A 20,779-nucleotide genomic window follows, 5' to 3' on the forward strand; every position below is an offset into this window, starting at 1 on the left:
TTGTTTTCGAATTTCATTCGACACTCTACTAAAAATCCCAAGGAATAACAGATACTTCCAAGAAAAAAGATATGATGCATTTGTTATGTGGATTGAGAAAACAACGAATAAAAAGGGATACATTGCAGACATTTATCGACTCGACGAGAAAGGAAGAAAGTATTGTGTAATGATATCAGAGGGTTACGATAGAAATGGATGGATGACTTTCCTTAACATGATAACATATCGAGAAACCAAACCAGAAGCAAAGCTTAATGTTTATCGTCAAATAAACAAACGAGAAGCAGAATGTTCAAAATACAAAGAGGTGAAAAACAAAACATATGCAGATGTGGCAAGATACAAGGATAGCTCAACAAAATCACTAGAGTCTTCATCAAATCTTTCAAGCACAAAATTAGACTACATAGAAGCATTGAAATTTGGTGACTTAAGTAAAGATGAAACCTTCAAATGGAAAAACCTTGTTGTATTTGTTAGATATATTTAAATAACAATATGTTTAATTAAAGTATGGGCTATGTATGTGGATTAATAACTTATCACATTGGGTTATTTTATTATATTAGACTATATTATGTGATCTAATTAATTAAGACCCTAGATTCCTAATTTAATATGAACTTAATGATAGAAGCTCGTTCCTAGTTAATTAGGGTTTAATGAGAACCCTAAAATTAGTATCTAAAGAGTCCTTAGGTTTATGGTCCCCGATATACCAAAACAATAAATACTCAGTCTTTAGAGAATCCCACTAAGGGCATTCAAAGTTTTGGTTGAGGAAGACCATAGTCATCTACCATCATCTTGAAGCTATTATTAGTTTCTCCATGGAATCCGATATGTTATTATTCTTGACAATTGGGCCTGAATAATCCTAGGGTTTATCTATTCAATATAGATATAACGTAAGTTAACAAGTGGTATCAGAGCATGAATTTCATGTTGAATTATTGGTTTATTTTTGTTTTCCGTTGGACATGAGATTAAATCCTTGCTTTCAGTAAATTTGATTAAAGAATTAAATAAAATTAGAAGAAAAAAAGTTGAAACCCTCACTTCATGTCAACAATTGCAAGAATGCAATCGGGGTTGCGAACGATCTTTGGTGTTCATTAAGAGGGTGTTTGGCTCATTATCATGAGTTGAGTTGAGTTGGTATAATATACCAACTCATTGTTTGGCCCACCGACTTTAAATGTTGGTGGAGTTGAGTTGGTATATTTTACCAACTCACCCCAACTCACCTTTTTCCCATGTTTTCAGTGGCTCCACTCATTGGCCATTGTCACACTTTGAGAACTAACTATTGGCTCCAACAACCACCTCTGATGACAACTGCGACAACCAACTCCAGACTCCGACAACTACCTTCGATGAAAATTCTTGTGACAAAATTTGGACTTCGACAACCATCTCTGATGACAGCTCTGGCGACCAACTCTGAGCTCTGAATAACGTCGCACGACCAACTTCGACAACCAATTTTGGCCTCCGACAACCACCTCTGGTGACCCAACTCTGACAACCACCTTCGCGCTACCAACTCCGATTACCAATTGGCTCCAACAACAAACTCTGATGACTAATTCTGACAACTACCTTCGTAGACTCTGAAAACCACCTCGGACTACAAACTCCAAGAAAAATCACCTTCGATGATCACCTTTGAGCGAGCAACTCCGACGACCAACTCAAGGCTTCGACAACAACCTTCGACGACAAACTCCAACAACCAACTCTAATATCACCTTCATGCGAATAGCTCTAGACTCCGACAGTCACATCTGAATACAATCTCCAGCAAAAATCATATTTGATGATCAACTTCGACGACCACTTTCGCCCGACCAACTCCAGGATTCTAAAACCACCTCTGATGACAAACTTCGACAACAAGCTTCAATACGTATTCATGTGACCAACTTCAGGCTCCATCAACCACCTTCAGCTATCAACTTCAGCAAAAATCATCTTCGATAATCAACTTCAACAACCACTTCCGACTACTATAAGGCTAATGACTGTTAAAGTATGTTGTAGGGTTGTTGATTTATAAAAAATATTATTATCTACATTAAGTGCGATATGTATATGTAATGGATTCACATATCAACTGAGTGTTAAGAATATTTAGACAAAAAGTATGTATGTAGTTGAAAAGTATATATCATATAACAAAAGAAATCATAAAATGATTTTTTTTTCCTAGAACATTTTCCAGCAAAAATAGTAAAAAATAGAGATTTGTTCTCTGATGATCCTCAAAATTTAGAAGAAATGAAAGTTAAACTGTTGAAGAAATGCGGTGATATTCCATTGGTTGTTACGATGACGGGGGACATTTAATTAAAAAAATACATGACATAGTAAAAATATAGAGCAACAATAGGAAAAAGAAAAAAGAAGAAGATGTTAATGAAATCCATGGAGAAAAATTGGCTAGAAAGTTTTGATTTCGCAAATTCTTGGAGAAAAATTGGCTACAAAGTTTAGATTTCGCTTTAGTTTCTCATTTTATTTAACCATATTTCTGCAAGAAATGTATTGGATTAATTGTTGTTCATTGTCCAAAAAAGAAAGAAAGAAAGAGGGAAAAGTTCTTAGAATTAAAAGAAGAAAAATGCAATCTATATTTACAAATGAGTAGAATTATTGAATAAAAAAGTTTCAAAACAAAAATATTAATCATAAAAGCATATTATTTAGAGTTCAAAAAACTGAATCAGATACCAAAATATATGAACTCAACTCAGCACCCCAAACACGACATAGGATCTCATACTAAATAACTCTGCACCAGAGACATAGACATATAAACTCCATAGATGTATAAACTCCACAGACATATAAACTCCAGACATCCTACTTAATCTAAACGTCCCAAACAGTCTCTAAAATGCATGACCAATAAGGTATCGTTGGCAGTAGGTTTCACGGGTTTTGGTTGGAAGCCTTGCCAGTGATGGTGTACGATCAAGGAAAAATCTATTTCAATTAAAAATCTTGCCCACGTGAATGACGCGATTTCAAGTATAAATTGTTTGTTCTTGCTTTGAAGAATTAGAATATATATATTTTTTTTGTTTTATTTAATTATTAACAGATAACTTTGTGAATTTAAAACTTTGTGAATTTAAAACCTTTGTGAATTTTAAACCTAGATTTTTAGTTGATAACTTTGTACATCTAGGTTCTAATTTGATTGATAACATTGTGAATTCATTTTTTTTAAAAAAAAAAATTGATTAATCATGGTGTGGATTCAAGTTCAATTGATCACGTAGTAAATTTAAATTTGATAAATCATATTATAAATTTAGAATTAAATTTGATTAATCATATTATGAATTTAAATTCAAGTTTAATTAATCATTTGTGGATAAGTTTAGTTTGATTAATTATGATGTGAATTCAAGCTTAATTGATCATATTTCAATTTCAAGTTAAATTTAGTTGATTATTTAATGGACTTGAGTTTGAATTTGGTTGTTGATTTTTTGTAATATTTCACATGTTGCTTTAATTGTACTATGCAAATTTTTGGTGAATTTACGATAAAGATTATTTGTATTCTTTTTCCATTATTTTTTATAATAATATTGTTATATTATTGTATTTTATATTTTAAAATGAATTATTCAAAATAATATGTTACCAAAGTAGCCTATGTTATCTAGATTAATTTAACTATAAAATATAAGATGTGCATATCGTTGAATTTAGGCGGATAATTATCGGTCCAAAGAAAAATAATTATTTGGCCAAATTTTGGGTATGCATGTGGTAATGAGTCTGTTACAATTATAAAGATTGGTCATGCGAAAAAATAGTTTGTCCAAAGAAAGACTATTTTTGACAGAGTTTATTGTCAGTACTTTGATTACTACATTGACGGTACCATTTACAGTTGGTGTTTTTTGTCTAAAGGCTGGACATCAATGTTGTGCTAGGTATCTTGTTAAAGGGGTCCACCACATATGTGAAATTATTTTATTATAGTTTATTTGTGAGTATATGTTTTGTTGTTTATTGTTTTAGTTGGTCTTACTCAAATATCTAGAAATCTGAGTTCAATCCCTAAGTTAAATGGATTGAACTTCAATATTTAGAAGGAAAGCCTAGAGATACTTCTCGGGTGTATGGATTTGGACCTTGCATTAAGGACCGATAAACCTACTTCTACTAAGGAATAACCAAATACGACTAATATAGAGAGAAGTCAAATTGCATATATTTGATGATCATTAAGCACTCCATTACGAAGTCTTTTCAAGGCTCTATCTCGGAAATTGAAAATGCAAATAAGTTGCTTGCTGAAATTGATAAATATTTTGCTAAAAATGAAAAAAGCAGAAGTAGTCCTTTCACTTCTTTAACTTCTATGGGGTATAAGGGCAATGGAAACATAAAGGAGTACATTATGGAAATGTCCAATTTCCCAGGTAAATTGAAGGCACTTAATATCGAGATAAATGAATATTTTTTACTCGTACATCTGGTACTTATCTCTCTTTGTTGGTTTAAAGAAACAAACAGTGGAAGAAAACAGGATTATTAAGTATTCTAATTCCTCAATTTTGGCATCAAATTAAGCATGAGGTATCAAGAGGGTTTCATTACATACCTTTGAAGATCCTCTATTTCAACGAAATACAGCTACAATGTTCTCCAATTCAGACCGTGGAACACCACTAGAGCTTTTCTACTATTCTCTAGAAGCCTTAGTTTGAGTTGTGGGACTCAAAACAAGCTTAAATTTGGGAATTGAGAGGAGAAAATACACTGGTTCAGCACTGTTGAAGAAACTTTCTTCAACTTGAAGAACACAGCAAATACCACTTATTTGCATAGTATTTTCCACTCAATCAAGAGTGGTTTTATTCAGACAATTCATGTAATCAGAATGCATATATGTATTCTAGCTCTTCCTTTAAAATTGAGTTGAAAAATGTGGTGCAAAGATGACTAAGGTGTAAGCTTGAAAATTGGAAAATCCCACCATGGGATTTTTCTCAATTTTCAATTTCCTTTTCATTTTGAATTTAAACTTTTTCCAATTTTAATTCTTTAATTTATATTTAAATTTTATTAATTTTCAAAAAATTAATTCAATAATCAATTTTTCTAATAAAATGAATAATTAATAATTAATTAAATAATTTAATTAATTTAATATCAAATATTAAATTAATTTTGTCACCAGTTTCATCATCATGAATCCTCATTCATGAAATGAATATTTAAATCATATTTTTATATTCTCTAACTACGTTTAATTCTAAAATTAAATGTGTAATTATATCACATATAATTACTAATTCCCTTAATTCGAATTTGAATATTTTAAATGAACTTATCACGCTATTCTAAGGCTAATCCATTTATGAGCTAGTAGGGGATCTAATAGACCTAAAAATCATGGACTCCAACGATCCGAGATTAATTGGCTAAACTCTTTACATTGAGTTAACCCCCATTCGCTAACGACAAGGTCACTCCACTGAAGCCTAGTAGTTGCACTTCTCTCACTGTAGATATATTGTGTCCACATGATATAACCATGATTAGTAAGTTAACCTTTCACTGATTGTTCGTAATAACAGCAAGGTCAAATGACTGTTTTACCCCTGAGATTACCTCTTGTTTCTTAAGTTCCACTGATCCTCTAATGAATAATTTTTTTGGGAACCAATCAACAAACAGAATCTCTCTAGGAACAAAGAGAGGGTGGGGCCCCTTGTTGAAAATCCAGAATGAGCATTTAAGGAAACAACCTCTCTACTATCCTTGAAAGCGGGTAGGAGTGAATTCCATCTTGTAACATATGTCCCAAGCTATCTACCCGATCTTATCCCTGAAATGGAAGGCTTATTGAGCCGACGTTGTTGAGCGAACCCTCACTTATGCAAATCTAAGGATAATCCCGAACAAACAGGAATTTATAGTTAGCTCAAGATTAAAGTTAAGTTACCTAGGTCATCGCTATGAAAGTCTTAAATAATAAACAGCGTTATAAAGTAAGAGTGACTTATTTCTTGGTCCGATTTTATGCAAACTCATTGCACATGACACCCCCACTCCTCATGTCACTACATGAACGAATTAGGATCACTTTGTTTGTAGTACTTTACAACTCTTTGTAACACATACAAAGTCGACTGCATCCAATAGTGTTACCAGAATAAGGCACCAACCTTATTCATATACTATAGATCATTTTAACTATTTACTCGAATCTGATCCACTTTTATGTCTCCACATAAAGTTCAAGTACTCATATAAAAGTCATTGAGCTTTTAGTTTATTGGATTTATTTCTAAAACGAAATAAGCAATCCATAAATTCAATTACAACTTTATTGAATCAAATTTTAACAACTTTATTGAATTTCAGAATAAATTTATTGTTTTACAAACTACAAATTTTAGGACATAAAACCCTGTCCTCCTTAGGAAATGGTTATGGAGATATCTTACTAAAAAGAGACGGTTTATGGCGCTCCTTCATTGATGCAAAATACAAAACCAAACAGCCAGGGACCATTCCAAATATTTGCAGGCATTAGTAGCTCGAAATCGACATGGAACAATAATGCCAAACTAGAAAACCATGTCCTCCAACATATCACCAGGAAAATTAATAGTGGACAAGACACTTTGTTTTGGTATGATTGGTAGTCATCAAATGGCATTCTTCATCAAAGTGCACAAAGGTTGTTTGCTTTAACCAGCAGTTCTATGACGTCTATTAGAGAAATATGGAATTCGACTACTTCTCAATGGAATCTTAAACCCCGAAAACCACTCTATAGAGGGAGCTCGAAACTTGGGAAGACATTTCTTCTCCCTGGAACCCACCAACAAATGACGAGGCTGCTGATCAAATTATGTGGAAGTCGTCAAAGGATGGTATATTCAGTGCACAAAGGTTGTTTGCTATAATGATTCAGTGTAAATTTTTGTAATTATGATGTCTCTTCCATTGTTCTAAACTGAAAGACATTTCTTTAATTTTTACTGCTTTTTCGTTAGCTTTTATGGTTGGAGCTTTACTCTAGCTCTCTTTGTATAAATATTGTGATTTGTTTGAATACATCTCTTTTTGTCTTCAGATGTGATGAGGATGCTAAAAAGGTGTCGACCTAGTTGGGATGTCCTAGTCACTACAAGAATTTTGGGCTTTAATGTCGGTTGGAAAAAGTGAAATCAGATGTATTATGTCGGTTTTGTTTTTTTAAAAAACGGATCTTTAATGTCGGATTTAAACCGACATTGTAGGTACACCTTTAATGTCGGTTTAAAAATCGACATAAAAAATCCGCTTTTATTTTTTTAAAAAAAAGAACATAACCAATTTTCTTCCCCCCTTTTCCTTTTCCTTTCATTATTAAACTTGCACTCACACATAACCCACATGAATCCCTTCCAATGCGACTCCTTTCATCCTTCCACGCGAAACCCACAACCTGACCAAGCATCTTGCTAACACCTTCTGACCCCCCTCCTTGTCCACTTCCAGCAATCGATGGTCTCAAATGCGCTCTTTGCGGAGAGAGAAGATCGAAGACTCACTGAGTTCAGAGTAGGTTTTGGAGGCAACGACAATGCTTTACCAGAAACGTCCACTCGATTATCCTTTGTCGTTTGATCACTCTACTTTGCTCCGGCAGCTGACCTCCGGTAAGAAGAATCGGAACGCCTTGTCGTGGAGTTTGAGTTCTCGAGCTCGCTCTCTCACTGACCCTTTCCTTCAACCTCAGCAGCTTGTTAATCAGGTTGATTGAGTTTTGAATTTGATTCTGTGACTGTGATTGGTATGGATGATCGAGGATTCGATGTTTGATTGTTGACGGATGAGTGTTGAATGAAATTTTTGTGTTGTGCATTGTGAAATTGTGTTATGGACTATTCGGGTTTGGGTCTTTCGAAAGGATTGCATGGTTAAATTCCTGACATTGATCAACTAGTTGAGGATGTTATAAAACAATACAAGAAGTTTAAAGGTTTGTTGGTGGGTTGATACTAACTGTGTATGCGGATAATTACTCTTACCATCATTTCTGAATCCTTTTTTATTACCGGATCTTTTATTTCAACTCGCAGGTAGACTAGAATTGAAAGGATTGCCTCATTTCATATTCGGACAGTCCATGGGGGAAGCTATTACTTTGATAATGTACTTGAAAGAACCAAAGCTATGGGATGGAGTGGTTCTTGTGGCTCTCATGTGTAAAGTAAGTTCAAACAATTCTGCAATGGAAAAAGTGTTTTTTATATTGTTTTAGCTTGTACAGGTATGTGAATAGGGATTTCATTGCTTTTTAAGAGTGCAGACGATGTGAAACCGCCAAAACCAGTTGTTAAGGTCTTAAATCTAATGTCTAATGTTGTGCCAAAAGCCAAGCATCTCCCAAAGGTCGATCTTGGTGAACTAGCTCTCAGAGAAATGAAGAAAAGGAAACTGGTTCGTATGCCTTAATTTCTTCACTAGATTTTCATACCAATGGAGTCTTTGTACATTTAGTTCCTTAAGTACACATATGTGATTTGAGCGTATATTATTGACATCCCCATCATAAAGCATACTAGACATTGAACACCTCATGATTTCATAAGAAATTCATGGTGTTTGAGTGCTACTTGCCGCAAGTATGGTAGTATTTCAGTTCAGAGCTAGTGAAATCGGTTCATCCAAACATATCGACTATTTACAAGAGAAACGAAATGGAACATACCCATAAACATTTATTCCTCTTAAGATTTTCTTCTATGTTTAGAACATTTTATGTCATTTGGTCGGTCTGTTTCCGTATGTAGGAGAGATTTAAGAGTATAAATTCACAAAAATTGTCCAAAATCTCATAAGCTGGCATTCTAGTTTCATCTTTCACAATCGACTCAACCTGAACAAGATTTTTTTAAAGAAATTGAAGAGGGGTTGTTCTTAATTTGTAACAATAATGAAAACCCAAATGATTAAATTGTACCCTATTGAAGGTAGTTTTATCGTAGCCATTTTGAAGAAGTTGCACAATATCTTCTCTCAATGGCTTTATAATTACACTCTTTTTGTTGTTCAGAAGCTTGAGACGGCATTGAACCTATTTGATCAACTTGTTTATAAACTTTGTACGGCATTGAACCAGTGTCAAAGAAGGATCAGAATTACGAAGCCACAAGACTACAGTTTGAAAATCTTGTTTTGAGATATGGGAATCCAATAATTATATTGAATTTGATTAAGGTATTTCCTTATTAATGATTTTGTTTTATTAGTAGGTGCATGAAACTTGTTCCCTCATACATGCCTATTTGGATGTAAGAATGGTACTAGGTTGTTATCCCAATTTCAAAACTCAATTTAGGAGTTGTCAACTAACATTTCAAAATAATTACGGTTTGAATTAAGTTCTTTAATTTTCATAAATGAATCAATCTAAATTATTAGACTTTCTTTTTAGCATTATTGATTCATCGTTCGCATATGTTAAATTGAGATAAGAATTAAACTATCTCAGAGTAAGGTTCTTTTGGAAACTAGTTGAATTAGAATTTTTGAGCTAACTCATTTGAACAATAATGAAATGATTTTGAGTGAAGTTTTTCATTTTGTTAGGTTCAAGTTTGACGTGTAAGGCTAAATTTTGATTCTTGGGGATTTGGAAGGAAGATAGGAAGATTGCATTTGACATGTTTTAAGAAGGTTGACAAGTGGAGAAAGTGCACCCAACACAAAAATGACTTCATAACGATATTAATAACAAGTACAAGGTAATATTTATAAGATGCTTATCTTAAAAGTCTATTTGTTATAAAATTTGGATTAGATTCAGTGTTGGAATGATATGACTATCCTGCAATTATGGTAGTCATAGCTTAGTTGTTTATGACTTCCATTGAGTGGTTTATGGTAGGAAATTCTTAGGTATCCTTTGGTAGTTTATATTTATGCATTATTTGTCTAAATGAATGTGGTTGCACTATGGTAGTTTGTGGGTTATTCATGCATTGTGAGTTAGGTTAATTCTTCATATCATCGTCGAATCTTTTGTTATCTCTTCTTTAACCATTTATTGTGCTTCTTCGTCAATTTGAATCTAATTCGTCCTTGGAATCTTGTTTGGATAATCTAGGATTTACCATCGATAGAATCATTTTAGTTGGAGATATTTTTTGTGGTTTCATTTAATTGAAATCTTGTATTCATTTGGTGTGCTTTTTAGATTTGCCCTTGGAATCATGCTTATGCTTATGTTTTGGCATATTTTGGATTTTTATTATGTGATTCGGGCTTCTGTGTGGTTGTTTATAACAGAACATTATATCTTGGTTTTCTTTGCAAATTCCCATAAAGACTCGAAATCATAAATTCCCATGTTGTCTTTCCATAGCTCCCCAGCTTAATTTCATAAATTCTTTGTATGAGGTAATTGAATTCTTATTATATGTTGTTTGCCTTTTTTTATTTATTTTTGCTTGCAGGAAGCGATTTGGATCAAATCTGTGGTAGATGGTGGAGAGAACATAATGAAGGAGCAATTGAATGACTACTTGGAAAACATTATATAATGGCAACAAGTGTGTGTGCACTTTTTTACGCTTATGAGTTTTGGTAATTTGTTGATTACCTTGGTTTTAGAGTTAAATTATCATCCAATTCCTCTTTTATGACTTATTATTATGAATTTGTGAATGCAATTAAGAATTTATTTTCTGCATGGACAGGTTGATTACCTTGGTTTTAGGGACATGTCGTTTTTAACTTTTTGACAGACATTAAAATGGATTGGACAATAATCATATTAAATACACGGACAATAATTGAAAAATCGGACATGGTATTTACAAAAAACGGATAATAATTTTAAGAAATGGACAAGAATTTTAGGCTAACCGAATTAAAAGGCTTTAATGTCGGTTGACAACCGATATTAAAGATAGTGTTATTAAATCTCTTTAATGTCGATTTTAAACAGATATTGTACACCCTCTTCAATGTCAACTTAAAACTGATATTAAAGACAACCGACATTAAAGGGCATTAATAACACTATCTTTAATGTTAGTTGTCAACCAACATTAAAGCCCTTTAATGTCGATTTTAAACCGACATTAAAGCCCATAACTCTTATAGTGATTGTATCTATTGACCCATCCTCTTGTACCTTGTTAGAAAAAAAAAATCATTTAACATGCATGTGCAGGTCGTTCCACATTAAATCACATAAAATCACAATTCATGCTAAATTGATATACATGTTTGTCAATCATAAATAAGCACATAGGAAGACATGCTTAATGAAAAAATATTATCACAATAATTTTGTCTTGCTCAAAGGTATTCTAATAGTAGTGCCACCTACCTTAAATTAATAAAATTCAGTAGTTATTCAAACCACTCACATAAACACTTGTTTGACCTAATTGACATGTGCCCAAACCAAAATAATAATTTCTTGATCAATAATGGAGAAGAAAGAGCATGAATGTTAAAGTTGAAAATATTTCTTAGAGAAATTTTCTTTCTAATTGAGAATTGAACAGTTCTAACCTAACTCAATGGTTCTATTGATTTTAAAAGTCTAACCTAAATAGGATCCATATTGAACTTCCCAATCCTAATAAGATTTATTACATTAAATTCTAACTTCCAATAGAATTTTCTAATTTAAAGCCTAAAAATATTTGGGGTAAATCATTGAAAAGTTGAGGATTGGGTTTTAAAGCTTGAATTAAAACCTAAGAAAATATTATATTCCCAAAATTATATGAATTATTCAAAAACTTAATTTTTTAAAAAAAGGGAACTCACATACATATATATAATTATATTTAAATACTCAAGCCAAATTTTAAAAGTTCGGAACGTTATGTGAAGTGCTCTAAAATATTGATCGTAAGATATCTTACTACGTAGATACTAGTAATAAAGTCATGCATATCATTCATCCCATTATTAACAACAATGTTTTAATTATGTGAGTACAACACATTATGTTTCATATTTCTACATCTAAAACTACATATTTTCAATTTTTGAGTCTTCTCTTTTATATAAGGAATAGGCATATCATAGGAACTTCTATTATTAGTAGTGATGGAAAAAGTTTCGTCGATCTTTCATTTCAACAGACAACTATCAATCACCTTATGCAATAGTTTCTCTCTTATAATTAGCAAATTTGACAAAAAGTTCAAAATCTTCTTTTACAAAGGTCATTCAGAATGAATAAAATGTGTAATGATTACAATGTAGTTAACATTTTGTTATAAATTCCAAATGTATATGTGGTAAGATAAACCTTTTTCATATGAATCTAAAAGGTAATTCAACAAGGATTATCATCTTAACATATGCTATACATTCTATATACGTCTGTTGGTTAAACATTGTAGCCTCACAAAGTTACTAGTATTAGCTCATTTTCCATCATTATATTAGAAGGTACAAGAAATGAGGTGGTTTGTCCTTTTTCTTGTTTTCTATATGAATATTTTTTCCATTGATTTTTTAAGTGTCTTCAGAAAGGTGTTAGTTCCACAACTATTAGTATTGCATGCACAATCTAATAAAAAATACTATAACCCAATAACTCATACAGAAATTTTCGTTCTCCCACATTCTAACCCAATCAAAGCCGAAAACAAATCTAGCCCAATCCAACCCTAGGATTGAGGTATCCAAGTTTGTCGGGTTCTCATGGATTTTTATGAAGCTATGTTCTCGACCTCCTCTCCTCGAGTTTTTATAAACTTACATAGGGTTGTACCCAACGTTAGAATAAGAGAAGTATATCTTCCTTTGAGGAGAGAAGGTCAAGGGTGTGACAAGGTGTGGATAAACTCCAAATATATCCAACTATGTGATCTATGGCCAAAGTGAGCTTACTTAGCTCAAGGGTAATTTTTCTTTGAACTTAGAGATTTGCTTCTCCATCTCATTTCCAGTCGAGAATGTATAAAAGATCACTATTGTCATCTTAGAAACTAATAAACCTACACAATTTATAATAATACAAAAATATTAAACCTCAATATTCATTTACCTTTTTCTAAAAAAAAAATTAACTATCAAATCTATTTACCATTGGAGATGTGCAAAGGTTCAACATTTTTTTCTGAACATTTCTAGTTAAAAACTACACTTTGGTCCAATCAATTTTGTTAATTCGATTTCTTATATTATATTTTCCGTCTCATTAAACTAATAAAAACAAATTTTGGTTGTTCTAGATTCTAGAATTAACACCAACTAATTCAATTTAAAAGAACTATTAATCTAATTTATCTCTGTAACTTTTCCATTTGTGGTTCACGTAATACAATTAAAGAAAAATTTTGGATCTGTTTTGATTGACTTAAAAAAAAAATTTTGAAAAAATTCATTTTTGTTTCAAAATTATTTAAAATATATCTCAAAAACTATTTTAAGTAATTACCAAACACTCCAATTTTATTTTAAAATAGGTTGTTTTTTAAAACCACCCTAACTCTCTCTACTACTCGATGGTGACAACAATTATATATTTACTAAACTTCAAAGCTTTTAATGCCATATCTATATCTCTTTTAATTTTTCTGTCAGAATTCTGATGCATCATATTTAATAATCAACCAAAAAAACCATATCGTTTTATATTCAGGTCGTGACATTTAATTAAAAAAAAATATTTATAATAAACTTCAAGATTCTATCAATTAAAATTTAACTAAAAAAAATATTGGTTTAAATTTTAAAGTAAGATAAGTGTATCAATTTATTATATTTGCTATGTTTTGTTTAGAGAAATATTGTGAAAGACTTGTAGTATTACCAACTAAATCCTATTTTTTTTATAGGCGAATGAATTTTAACTCTCAATTAGAATTTCTTTTGAGAAATATTCAGGTAGTAATTATAATTATCAATTCCTTTACTGTGATATATGAAGAAAGACGTGTATGAATTGATTAAATGGACTATTTTTAAAAATAATCTTAATAAAAAGTCTAAATTAATTCACTTACGACAAATTCAAGAATTTAATTGAAATAATTATAAGTCTTCCGCGGTATTTTTCGTACGAATTTTGAATGAAGATGTAAATTGATATACTCATGAAAATCCAAGATTTAAAATGATATAATTATTAGTGTATATGGTAAATTGATATAAAACCCCAAATTTTAAGAGTATATATTGACATCCCCCACCCACCCAGCCCGAAGAAAAATAGAACGGTTGACATCTCAATGTTTGAGATATTTTTAATAATATGTAAGGTGTGTGAATTGAACCTTTGAACTCGAAGTTGATAGTACAAATTAACGTCAGTTGAGTTATATTCATGCTACTAATATATATATGGGATGAAGTTATGATTTCATGTAATTAATTGAATGTAGGAAATATTATGGAAAACAAACCAATATAAATAAATGATCAACCAACATGTTAACCGTAATAAGTAGTATTAGACTTTGCAATTTTTTCCCCTAATCACCTACGTAAAATCAGCGAGTAATTTCTTTTTAGAATGGAGTTAAAATTATTTATTATTTATTTTGATCTTTTTTTACTCCTATCATAGGCTATGTTTCAACAAATATGAGAAATAAAAATATGAATATATGCTAACACATATAAATAACTTCAGTAAAAAAAAGACATATAAATAACTCATATACATATATTTTATTTCATGTAACTATTTAATATTCTTATACATATATGCAAATAAAAATGCATACTATCAATACCAACATCATATAATTTTTTCTTATAAAGTCAACTTTTATAATTCGATTTCAGTAAGGATGTTGGCCTATATAGTTGCCGGGAGGATTATAGTTGCATATCACAAAAACCCAATTGTTCTCACACTTCACTCTAGCACATCCTATGTTTTTAGTGTCCCTCCACACTATTTGTGTGTAGTGGCCACACTCGTCCCCGACGCATCGATTCAAATGATGGTTGTAGAACTTTTTCTCGGTCGCCCAGAACTTCACTGCTTCTACCGCCGTCATCTCGTCATACCCCTCGGCGAGGTTTTCGCCATAGGGACCATTGGAGTGTTGCATCTCACAAGTATCGATCTTACTATCGGCGTAATTCTGGGCATAGGCGGCTAGGGTGTCGTCCCAGGAGACTGGGCCGACACCGACCGCTGCTCGAACGATGTTGTGGGTATCGACGAAGTCTTGGGGGGAGTTTTGGGCCTTGGAGATGGTAGCTAGGAAGAAAGATACCAAACACATGGTAGAGAGAATAATGGTGGGGGAAGCCATTTTCAAGGGGGTTTTGGAAGAGTTAGAAGGAGAATATTCTTTTGTATTTGGTGGTGGTGATTTGGTGTATGCTAAAGGGGTATTTATAGAGAAGGTGTGGAGAAAGGAAGGGATGGTGGGTTAGTGGTTTGCATTTGTAGTTGGGGAATTGTTTAGAGAGAAAAGAAAAGAAGATGAGACAAAATAAAAGAGAGGGTAATTTTCTATTGTTTGTTGCATCTTTTTCCATTCAAATAATGGCACATTATGTAGATATGGGCCAAGCACATGTGTCATCTGACTTGCTTTTGTTGATAAAATTTGCCTCTTTATTTGATATAGAATTGTCCCTCCTCTCATTAATACTTGTCTGTTTTTTCTTTTCTTGGCCATCAAAATTCCAAGTTTTTATGAAATACTAGCCCATAACCTATGCTTGCACATAAGTACTTTATAGTTTTATTTTAACACATTGAAAAAAATTAAACAGATTCTAACTAATGAAATATTATTTTATATAGTTTTACAGTGGTAACTATTTAAATAAAAAGATAAAAAAAATATTTATAAGATTAAAAGAGTATGACTATACGTTTTTCAAAAGTATCTCATATTATTAAATAGTTCTATGTTTCTTATCTATGGTCAAAAGAAAGGATACACCCCTTTATTATATAACTACTTTGTCCAAAATAATAGTAACTCGGATAAAGAACTCACCGTCCATTCAAACATATCTCGACTTATCTATAATCTAAATTAATACACGAAATGATACAACACTTCGATCCGAATAGTTGTAATGGACAAAAGATGTGACTGTAAATTCAAATATATCTCAACTATTAGATTGTTTGTTTTATGTACATGCTCTATGTAACAAATAACAAAATGGGAAAAAAAACCAAAGGACAAAATGGGAATTAAAAAAAATCTCTTCCCAATGCTTAAATTTAAGTAAATCGTAGATTTTGTAATAATTATATTTAGGTTATTCCAATCTTTGATGGTTAATAGAGATGAGATTTTCAAATCTTAAAAAAAAATTATTAAAAAATTTTCATTTTTTTTTAAAAAAATAGAGATGTGATTTTCCATGCAATAACAAATCATTGGACAATAATTAATACAATATTTTATTTGTATTTTAAATAACATATGGGCATACATCACTTGTTAAGTTCACATGAATTTCTTTTGGTTTCTTTAGGGGGAAAAAAAGTTCACATGTGTAGTTTATAAGAGGATGTTATTGAAGAAAAGAACCTCACCCTTTCATTTGGGAAAAGACAGACTCCCTTGAACATTACTCAAAAACTCACCCATCATTTTTTAACGAGAAGATAACCAAAAAAAAAAAAAGGAAAAAAATATCAATCTAAGTTATTTTTGTTGATGTGTTTATTTGTTGAGTTTTAGAGACTTCAATTTTATAGTTTTGTGGATTTAAAGGGAAATACCTTAAATTTATGACTAGTGATTTATAGAAGACATGTAAATCTTTAATTTCTAAATTGACAAAGAAGTTTTTCATCTTTGAATGTATTACGAAAAAAAATAACTTAAATTTAATGGCATGTGAAATTTTTAATTTACATTCAAATTAAATATGCCTCATTATATAAGTTTCGTACCTTAGAGGAAACTTTAACTAACTTAGCTACGAAATTTGTTGAATATAGTTTTAGTCGGGTCTAGCGTCTTTTTTTTTTCTAGAATTTTTCGGTTATATTAATAATCAACAATCCATGATACGAAGATGACTTTATCGGCATATTAAATATTGAATACTAAATAAGACTCTCTTAAAAGGCAAGACTCCATTTAAAAGCGATATGGTTCTTAACTTATGGTTTTGAAATTCTAACTTACTTTATTGAATAAGTGTTTAAAATCTTAGTCAAATTCTTAATTAAAAAAATTTGAAAATCATCTGAAACTTCAAAAGCATTGTTAGAGGATAGATGGAAAAAAAAATAAAAACACTTAAGTAATAGTAGTAATTATACGTTTAATTTTAACAACAAAAAATAAAAAATCGAATGATTATAAAAAAAAAATTAGAAAAATATAAAAACAAACGCTTCTTCCCTCTATAACAAAAAATAGGGGAAAATAATCAAAAGAGATGGTTCGTAGAAAAAAATTTGATAATTCAAAATCAGAAAACCTCATGGAGAAAAAACAACACGAAGAAAAATGTTATCAATATAAAAAAGTATTTATAGTACTCTAACAACCAATTTGGAAACCATAAATTAGTAGACCTATATGAACCTCTCAAAATACATACCTTCTATTTGGTAATTATTTCAATTTTTGTTTTGGTTTTTGAAATTTAAATTTATTTCCTCTACTTTCTTACGATGATTGCTACATTTTTTAAGTATATAGTTAGAATTCTTAGTCAAATTCCAAATTCCAAAAAATAAAATTTTAGAAGATATATTTTTTTTTTTTTCAAATTTTTGTTTAGTTTTATAAATCATTGGTAAAAAGAAGATAATGAAAAAAGAAATTTGAAGGTCAAGTATTGTCTATAGGCTTAATTTTCAAAAACAAAAAACATAAAACAAAAAACCAAGACCTCGTTTCATAATCATTTTATTTTTTGTTTCTGTTTTTTAAAATTAAGTCTATAAACACTATTTCAACCTCCAAATTTCTTTATTTCTTATCTACTTTTTACCAATTGTTTAAAAAACCAAGCTAAATTTTGAGAATTAAAAAATGTGGCTTTCAAAAAGTTATTTTTGTTTTTGGAATTTAACTAAGAATTCAACCATTGTAATTAAGAACGATGCAAATCATTATAAGAAATGTGTCTGAAGTAGATTTAATTTTCAAAAACAGAAACGAAAAACCAAATGATTATCAAAGGGAGCCCAAATTGTTATCAAATGAGGGCTTTTTTTAATTATTTTTTATTGTTTATGTTCAATTATTTTATAGTGGGGATCGATTTATAGATTTTTGAAATGGTAATGGATACAATTATCACTAAACTATACTCAAATTAGCAAACAACCTCAAAACCATTAGTTTACTAATCCAAAGTCGTTTTTTTCGAAGATCGAACCATTAACTTTTTAAAATAGTAGTACATTATCTATTTGAGTATGTTTAAATCAACAAGCAAAGTGGTTTTCTAATTAATTAATGAAAGAACAAATGCACACTCCCATAAGTTTCTGCATAAAAAGAGCAATTAATTATCTAATTGAGTAATTTAATAAAGTGGGGAATTGTTCATCGAACAAAGCATTTAAAAATAATGAAAGAAGAAAGATGTAGCATGGGGTTGGCGTCATAGGTTCACATGTCTCATAAACTGACAAAGCCTAAACTAAACGGTTGAATAACATACATCAATTTCTCTATTATTATTATTAGGGGAATTTTAAAAATATTTATACAAACAGCAAAATTTAATTATAATTATAATAAATATTGTTATCAATGTCTATCACAAATAGACGTTGATAGAAGTCTATCAATGATAGAAACTAATACAAGTCTATCATTGATAGACCCTCAGAAAAGTTTATCAGTATCTATCAATGATAGGAATTGATAGAAATTTATCATTGATACTATCGGTGATAGAAACTGATACAAGTCTATGATTGATAGAGTTTGATAGAAGTCTATCAATGTCTACCAACGTGTCTTTTGCTATTTCTATAAATAGTTTGACATTTTTTCTAGTAAAATTATTTCAAATGATAAAACTATTGAAATTATTTTAAATGATAAAACTATTTACTAGTAAAATTTTGTAATTATCAATGATAGACGCTGATAGACACTGATAGACTTCTATCAGTGTCTATCAATATCACTGATAGATATTAATTGAAGTCTATTAGTGTCTATCATTGATAGTTCTAAAATTTTGTCATATTTGGTAGATATTTTGATTTATTTTTTCTACATTTAAAAACATCTCTTTTTTCTATAGGTGAAAATCTTTGTTTCATTATTATTATTATTGTCATTATCATTATCAGCAGTTTTGGTGAGAAGCAATTCATGGTGTTAATTTAATAGTACTTTGTACATGTGACTCCCAATCACATTCATAATCTTGTCTTGTTATTTTAGAATATTCGTATTTGACATTGCTTAACTTGTACGTTTTGGTTTTTGTGCCGATTTGTCTCCTTAATTTTGCTCATATCAATTCAACTTGGAAAGCTCTTGTTTGCATATATACAATTTCAAATGAATGTTGTTGCTGCTAGTCTAAGCTTGGCTAACCCTATTTATGGGAGTGATTTTCGCATAATTGATGTTTGGCATGAAATAGAATTGAATTTTAGAAAAATCTAAAAGTATTTTAAATTGAATTTTGAAGAGTTAGTTGGTAGGTCATTTTTCTTTATTGAAGTGATTGTCCGAGAATCAGTTCAAAAAAATGGTGTTATAGTTTAATTTTATTAAAATATTGATGGTTAGCTATTCATGAAGTTTTTTTTCTTTAGTTTTGTTTAAATCATTGACCAAAAGATGATAGACGTTGGCTGTCACTAACGACTTACTTAATATGTTTAGTTTAAGTATTTGTAATGATATAAACAACTTGATTTAGTGAAACTTATTATTTTAACTTTCTTTTGAAGCTTATTATACACATTTTTCTTACCCAATATATCAATCATGCAAATAAAAGTTTTAAAACATGCATAAAAAGTAGATAACAAAACAAAGAAACCAATTGGTGGAAGTAGTGTTCATAAATTTAATTTTCAAAAACAAAAAATCAAATGTAAAACAAAACATATATCGATCATGCAAATAAAAGTTCGGAGTAGTGTTTGTAGGCTTAATTTTTTAAAACTAAAAATTAAAAACTAAAACCTCGTTTGATAACCATTTGGTTATTTAAAATTAATATTATAATCACTGTTTCCAATTGTTGATTTATTTATTTCGTTATCTACTTTTTAGGGGTCTTTTTAGAAAAACCAAGCTATAATTTAACAATAAAAAATAGTTTCATAAAGGGCTCCTTGCATATAAAGAAAAATGTTGCTAAAATATTGCGAAAACAACAAAACTAAATCTAATTAGAGGGAAAAAAAAACGTTGAAGGGTATAAATTTCCAACTTTATTGATAGACAGTGATAAACTTTTATCAATTTCTATCAGATCATGTCCATTACTGATTTTATTTCTATCATTGATAGATAGTGGTAAAAGTCTATAAACTTATTTGATATTTTATTTGTTTGAGGTTTGTGTTTAGTGATAAACTTATTCTTTGTCTTTACATGTAGCCACGTTGATAATTTGAGGCTCACTGTTTCAAATTATTGATTTGTTTATTCTTTTATCTGCTTTTTGGGAGTCATTTTAGAAAAACCAAGCTATAATTTAACAATAAAAAATAGTTTCATAAAGGGTTCCTTTCATATAAAGCAAAATGAGGTTAAAATATTGCAAAAATAACAAAACTTATATGTAATTAGAGGGCACAAAAAAACGCTAAAGGGTACAAATTTCCGACTTTAATGATAAACAG

General features: G+C 30.4%; 1 protein-coding gene and 1 long non-coding RNA gene across 2 annotated transcripts; one reads left to right on the top strand and one right to left on the bottom strand.

The window, feature by feature from the left end:
• Nucleotides 1-7,316: 7,316 nt before the first annotated feature.
• Nucleotides 7,317-10,702, top strand: LOC120078771. The gene is made up of 5 exons (XR_005482091.1): nt 7,317-8,239; nt 8,332-8,469; nt 9,086-9,249; nt 9,622-9,776; nt 10,488-10,702. It is a non-coding gene; the product is annotated as an uncharacterized LOC120078771 (long non-coding RNA).
• Nucleotides 10,703-14,668: 3,966 nt separating this feature from the next.
• LOC120078291 (basic form of pathogenesis-related protein 1-like) lies at nt 14,669-15,344 on the bottom strand. The gene has a single exon (XM_039032524.1). It carries the CDS (start codon nt 15,273-15,275, stop codon nt 14,793-14,795), a length of 483 nt encoding a protein of 160 aa, XP_038888452.1. The 5' UTR covers nt 15,276-15,344; the 3' UTR covers nt 14,669-14,792.
• Between the last annotated feature and the right edge of the window lie 5,435 nt (nt 15,345-20,779).

The sequence above is a fragment of the Benincasa hispida genome, chromosome 5, assembly GCF_009727055.1.
Source record: "Benincasa hispida cultivar B227 chromosome 5, ASM972705v1, whole genome shotgun sequence".
NCBI classification, from domain to species: domain Eukaryota; kingdom Viridiplantae; phylum Streptophyta; class Magnoliopsida; order Cucurbitales; family Cucurbitaceae; genus Benincasa; species Benincasa hispida.

Excerpts from the sequence above, each read along its gene's own strand:
- LOC120078291 (XM_039032524.1), bottom strand. The coding sequence starts at position 15,275 with ATGGCTTCCCCCACCATTATTCTCTCTACCATGTGTTTGGTATCTTTC.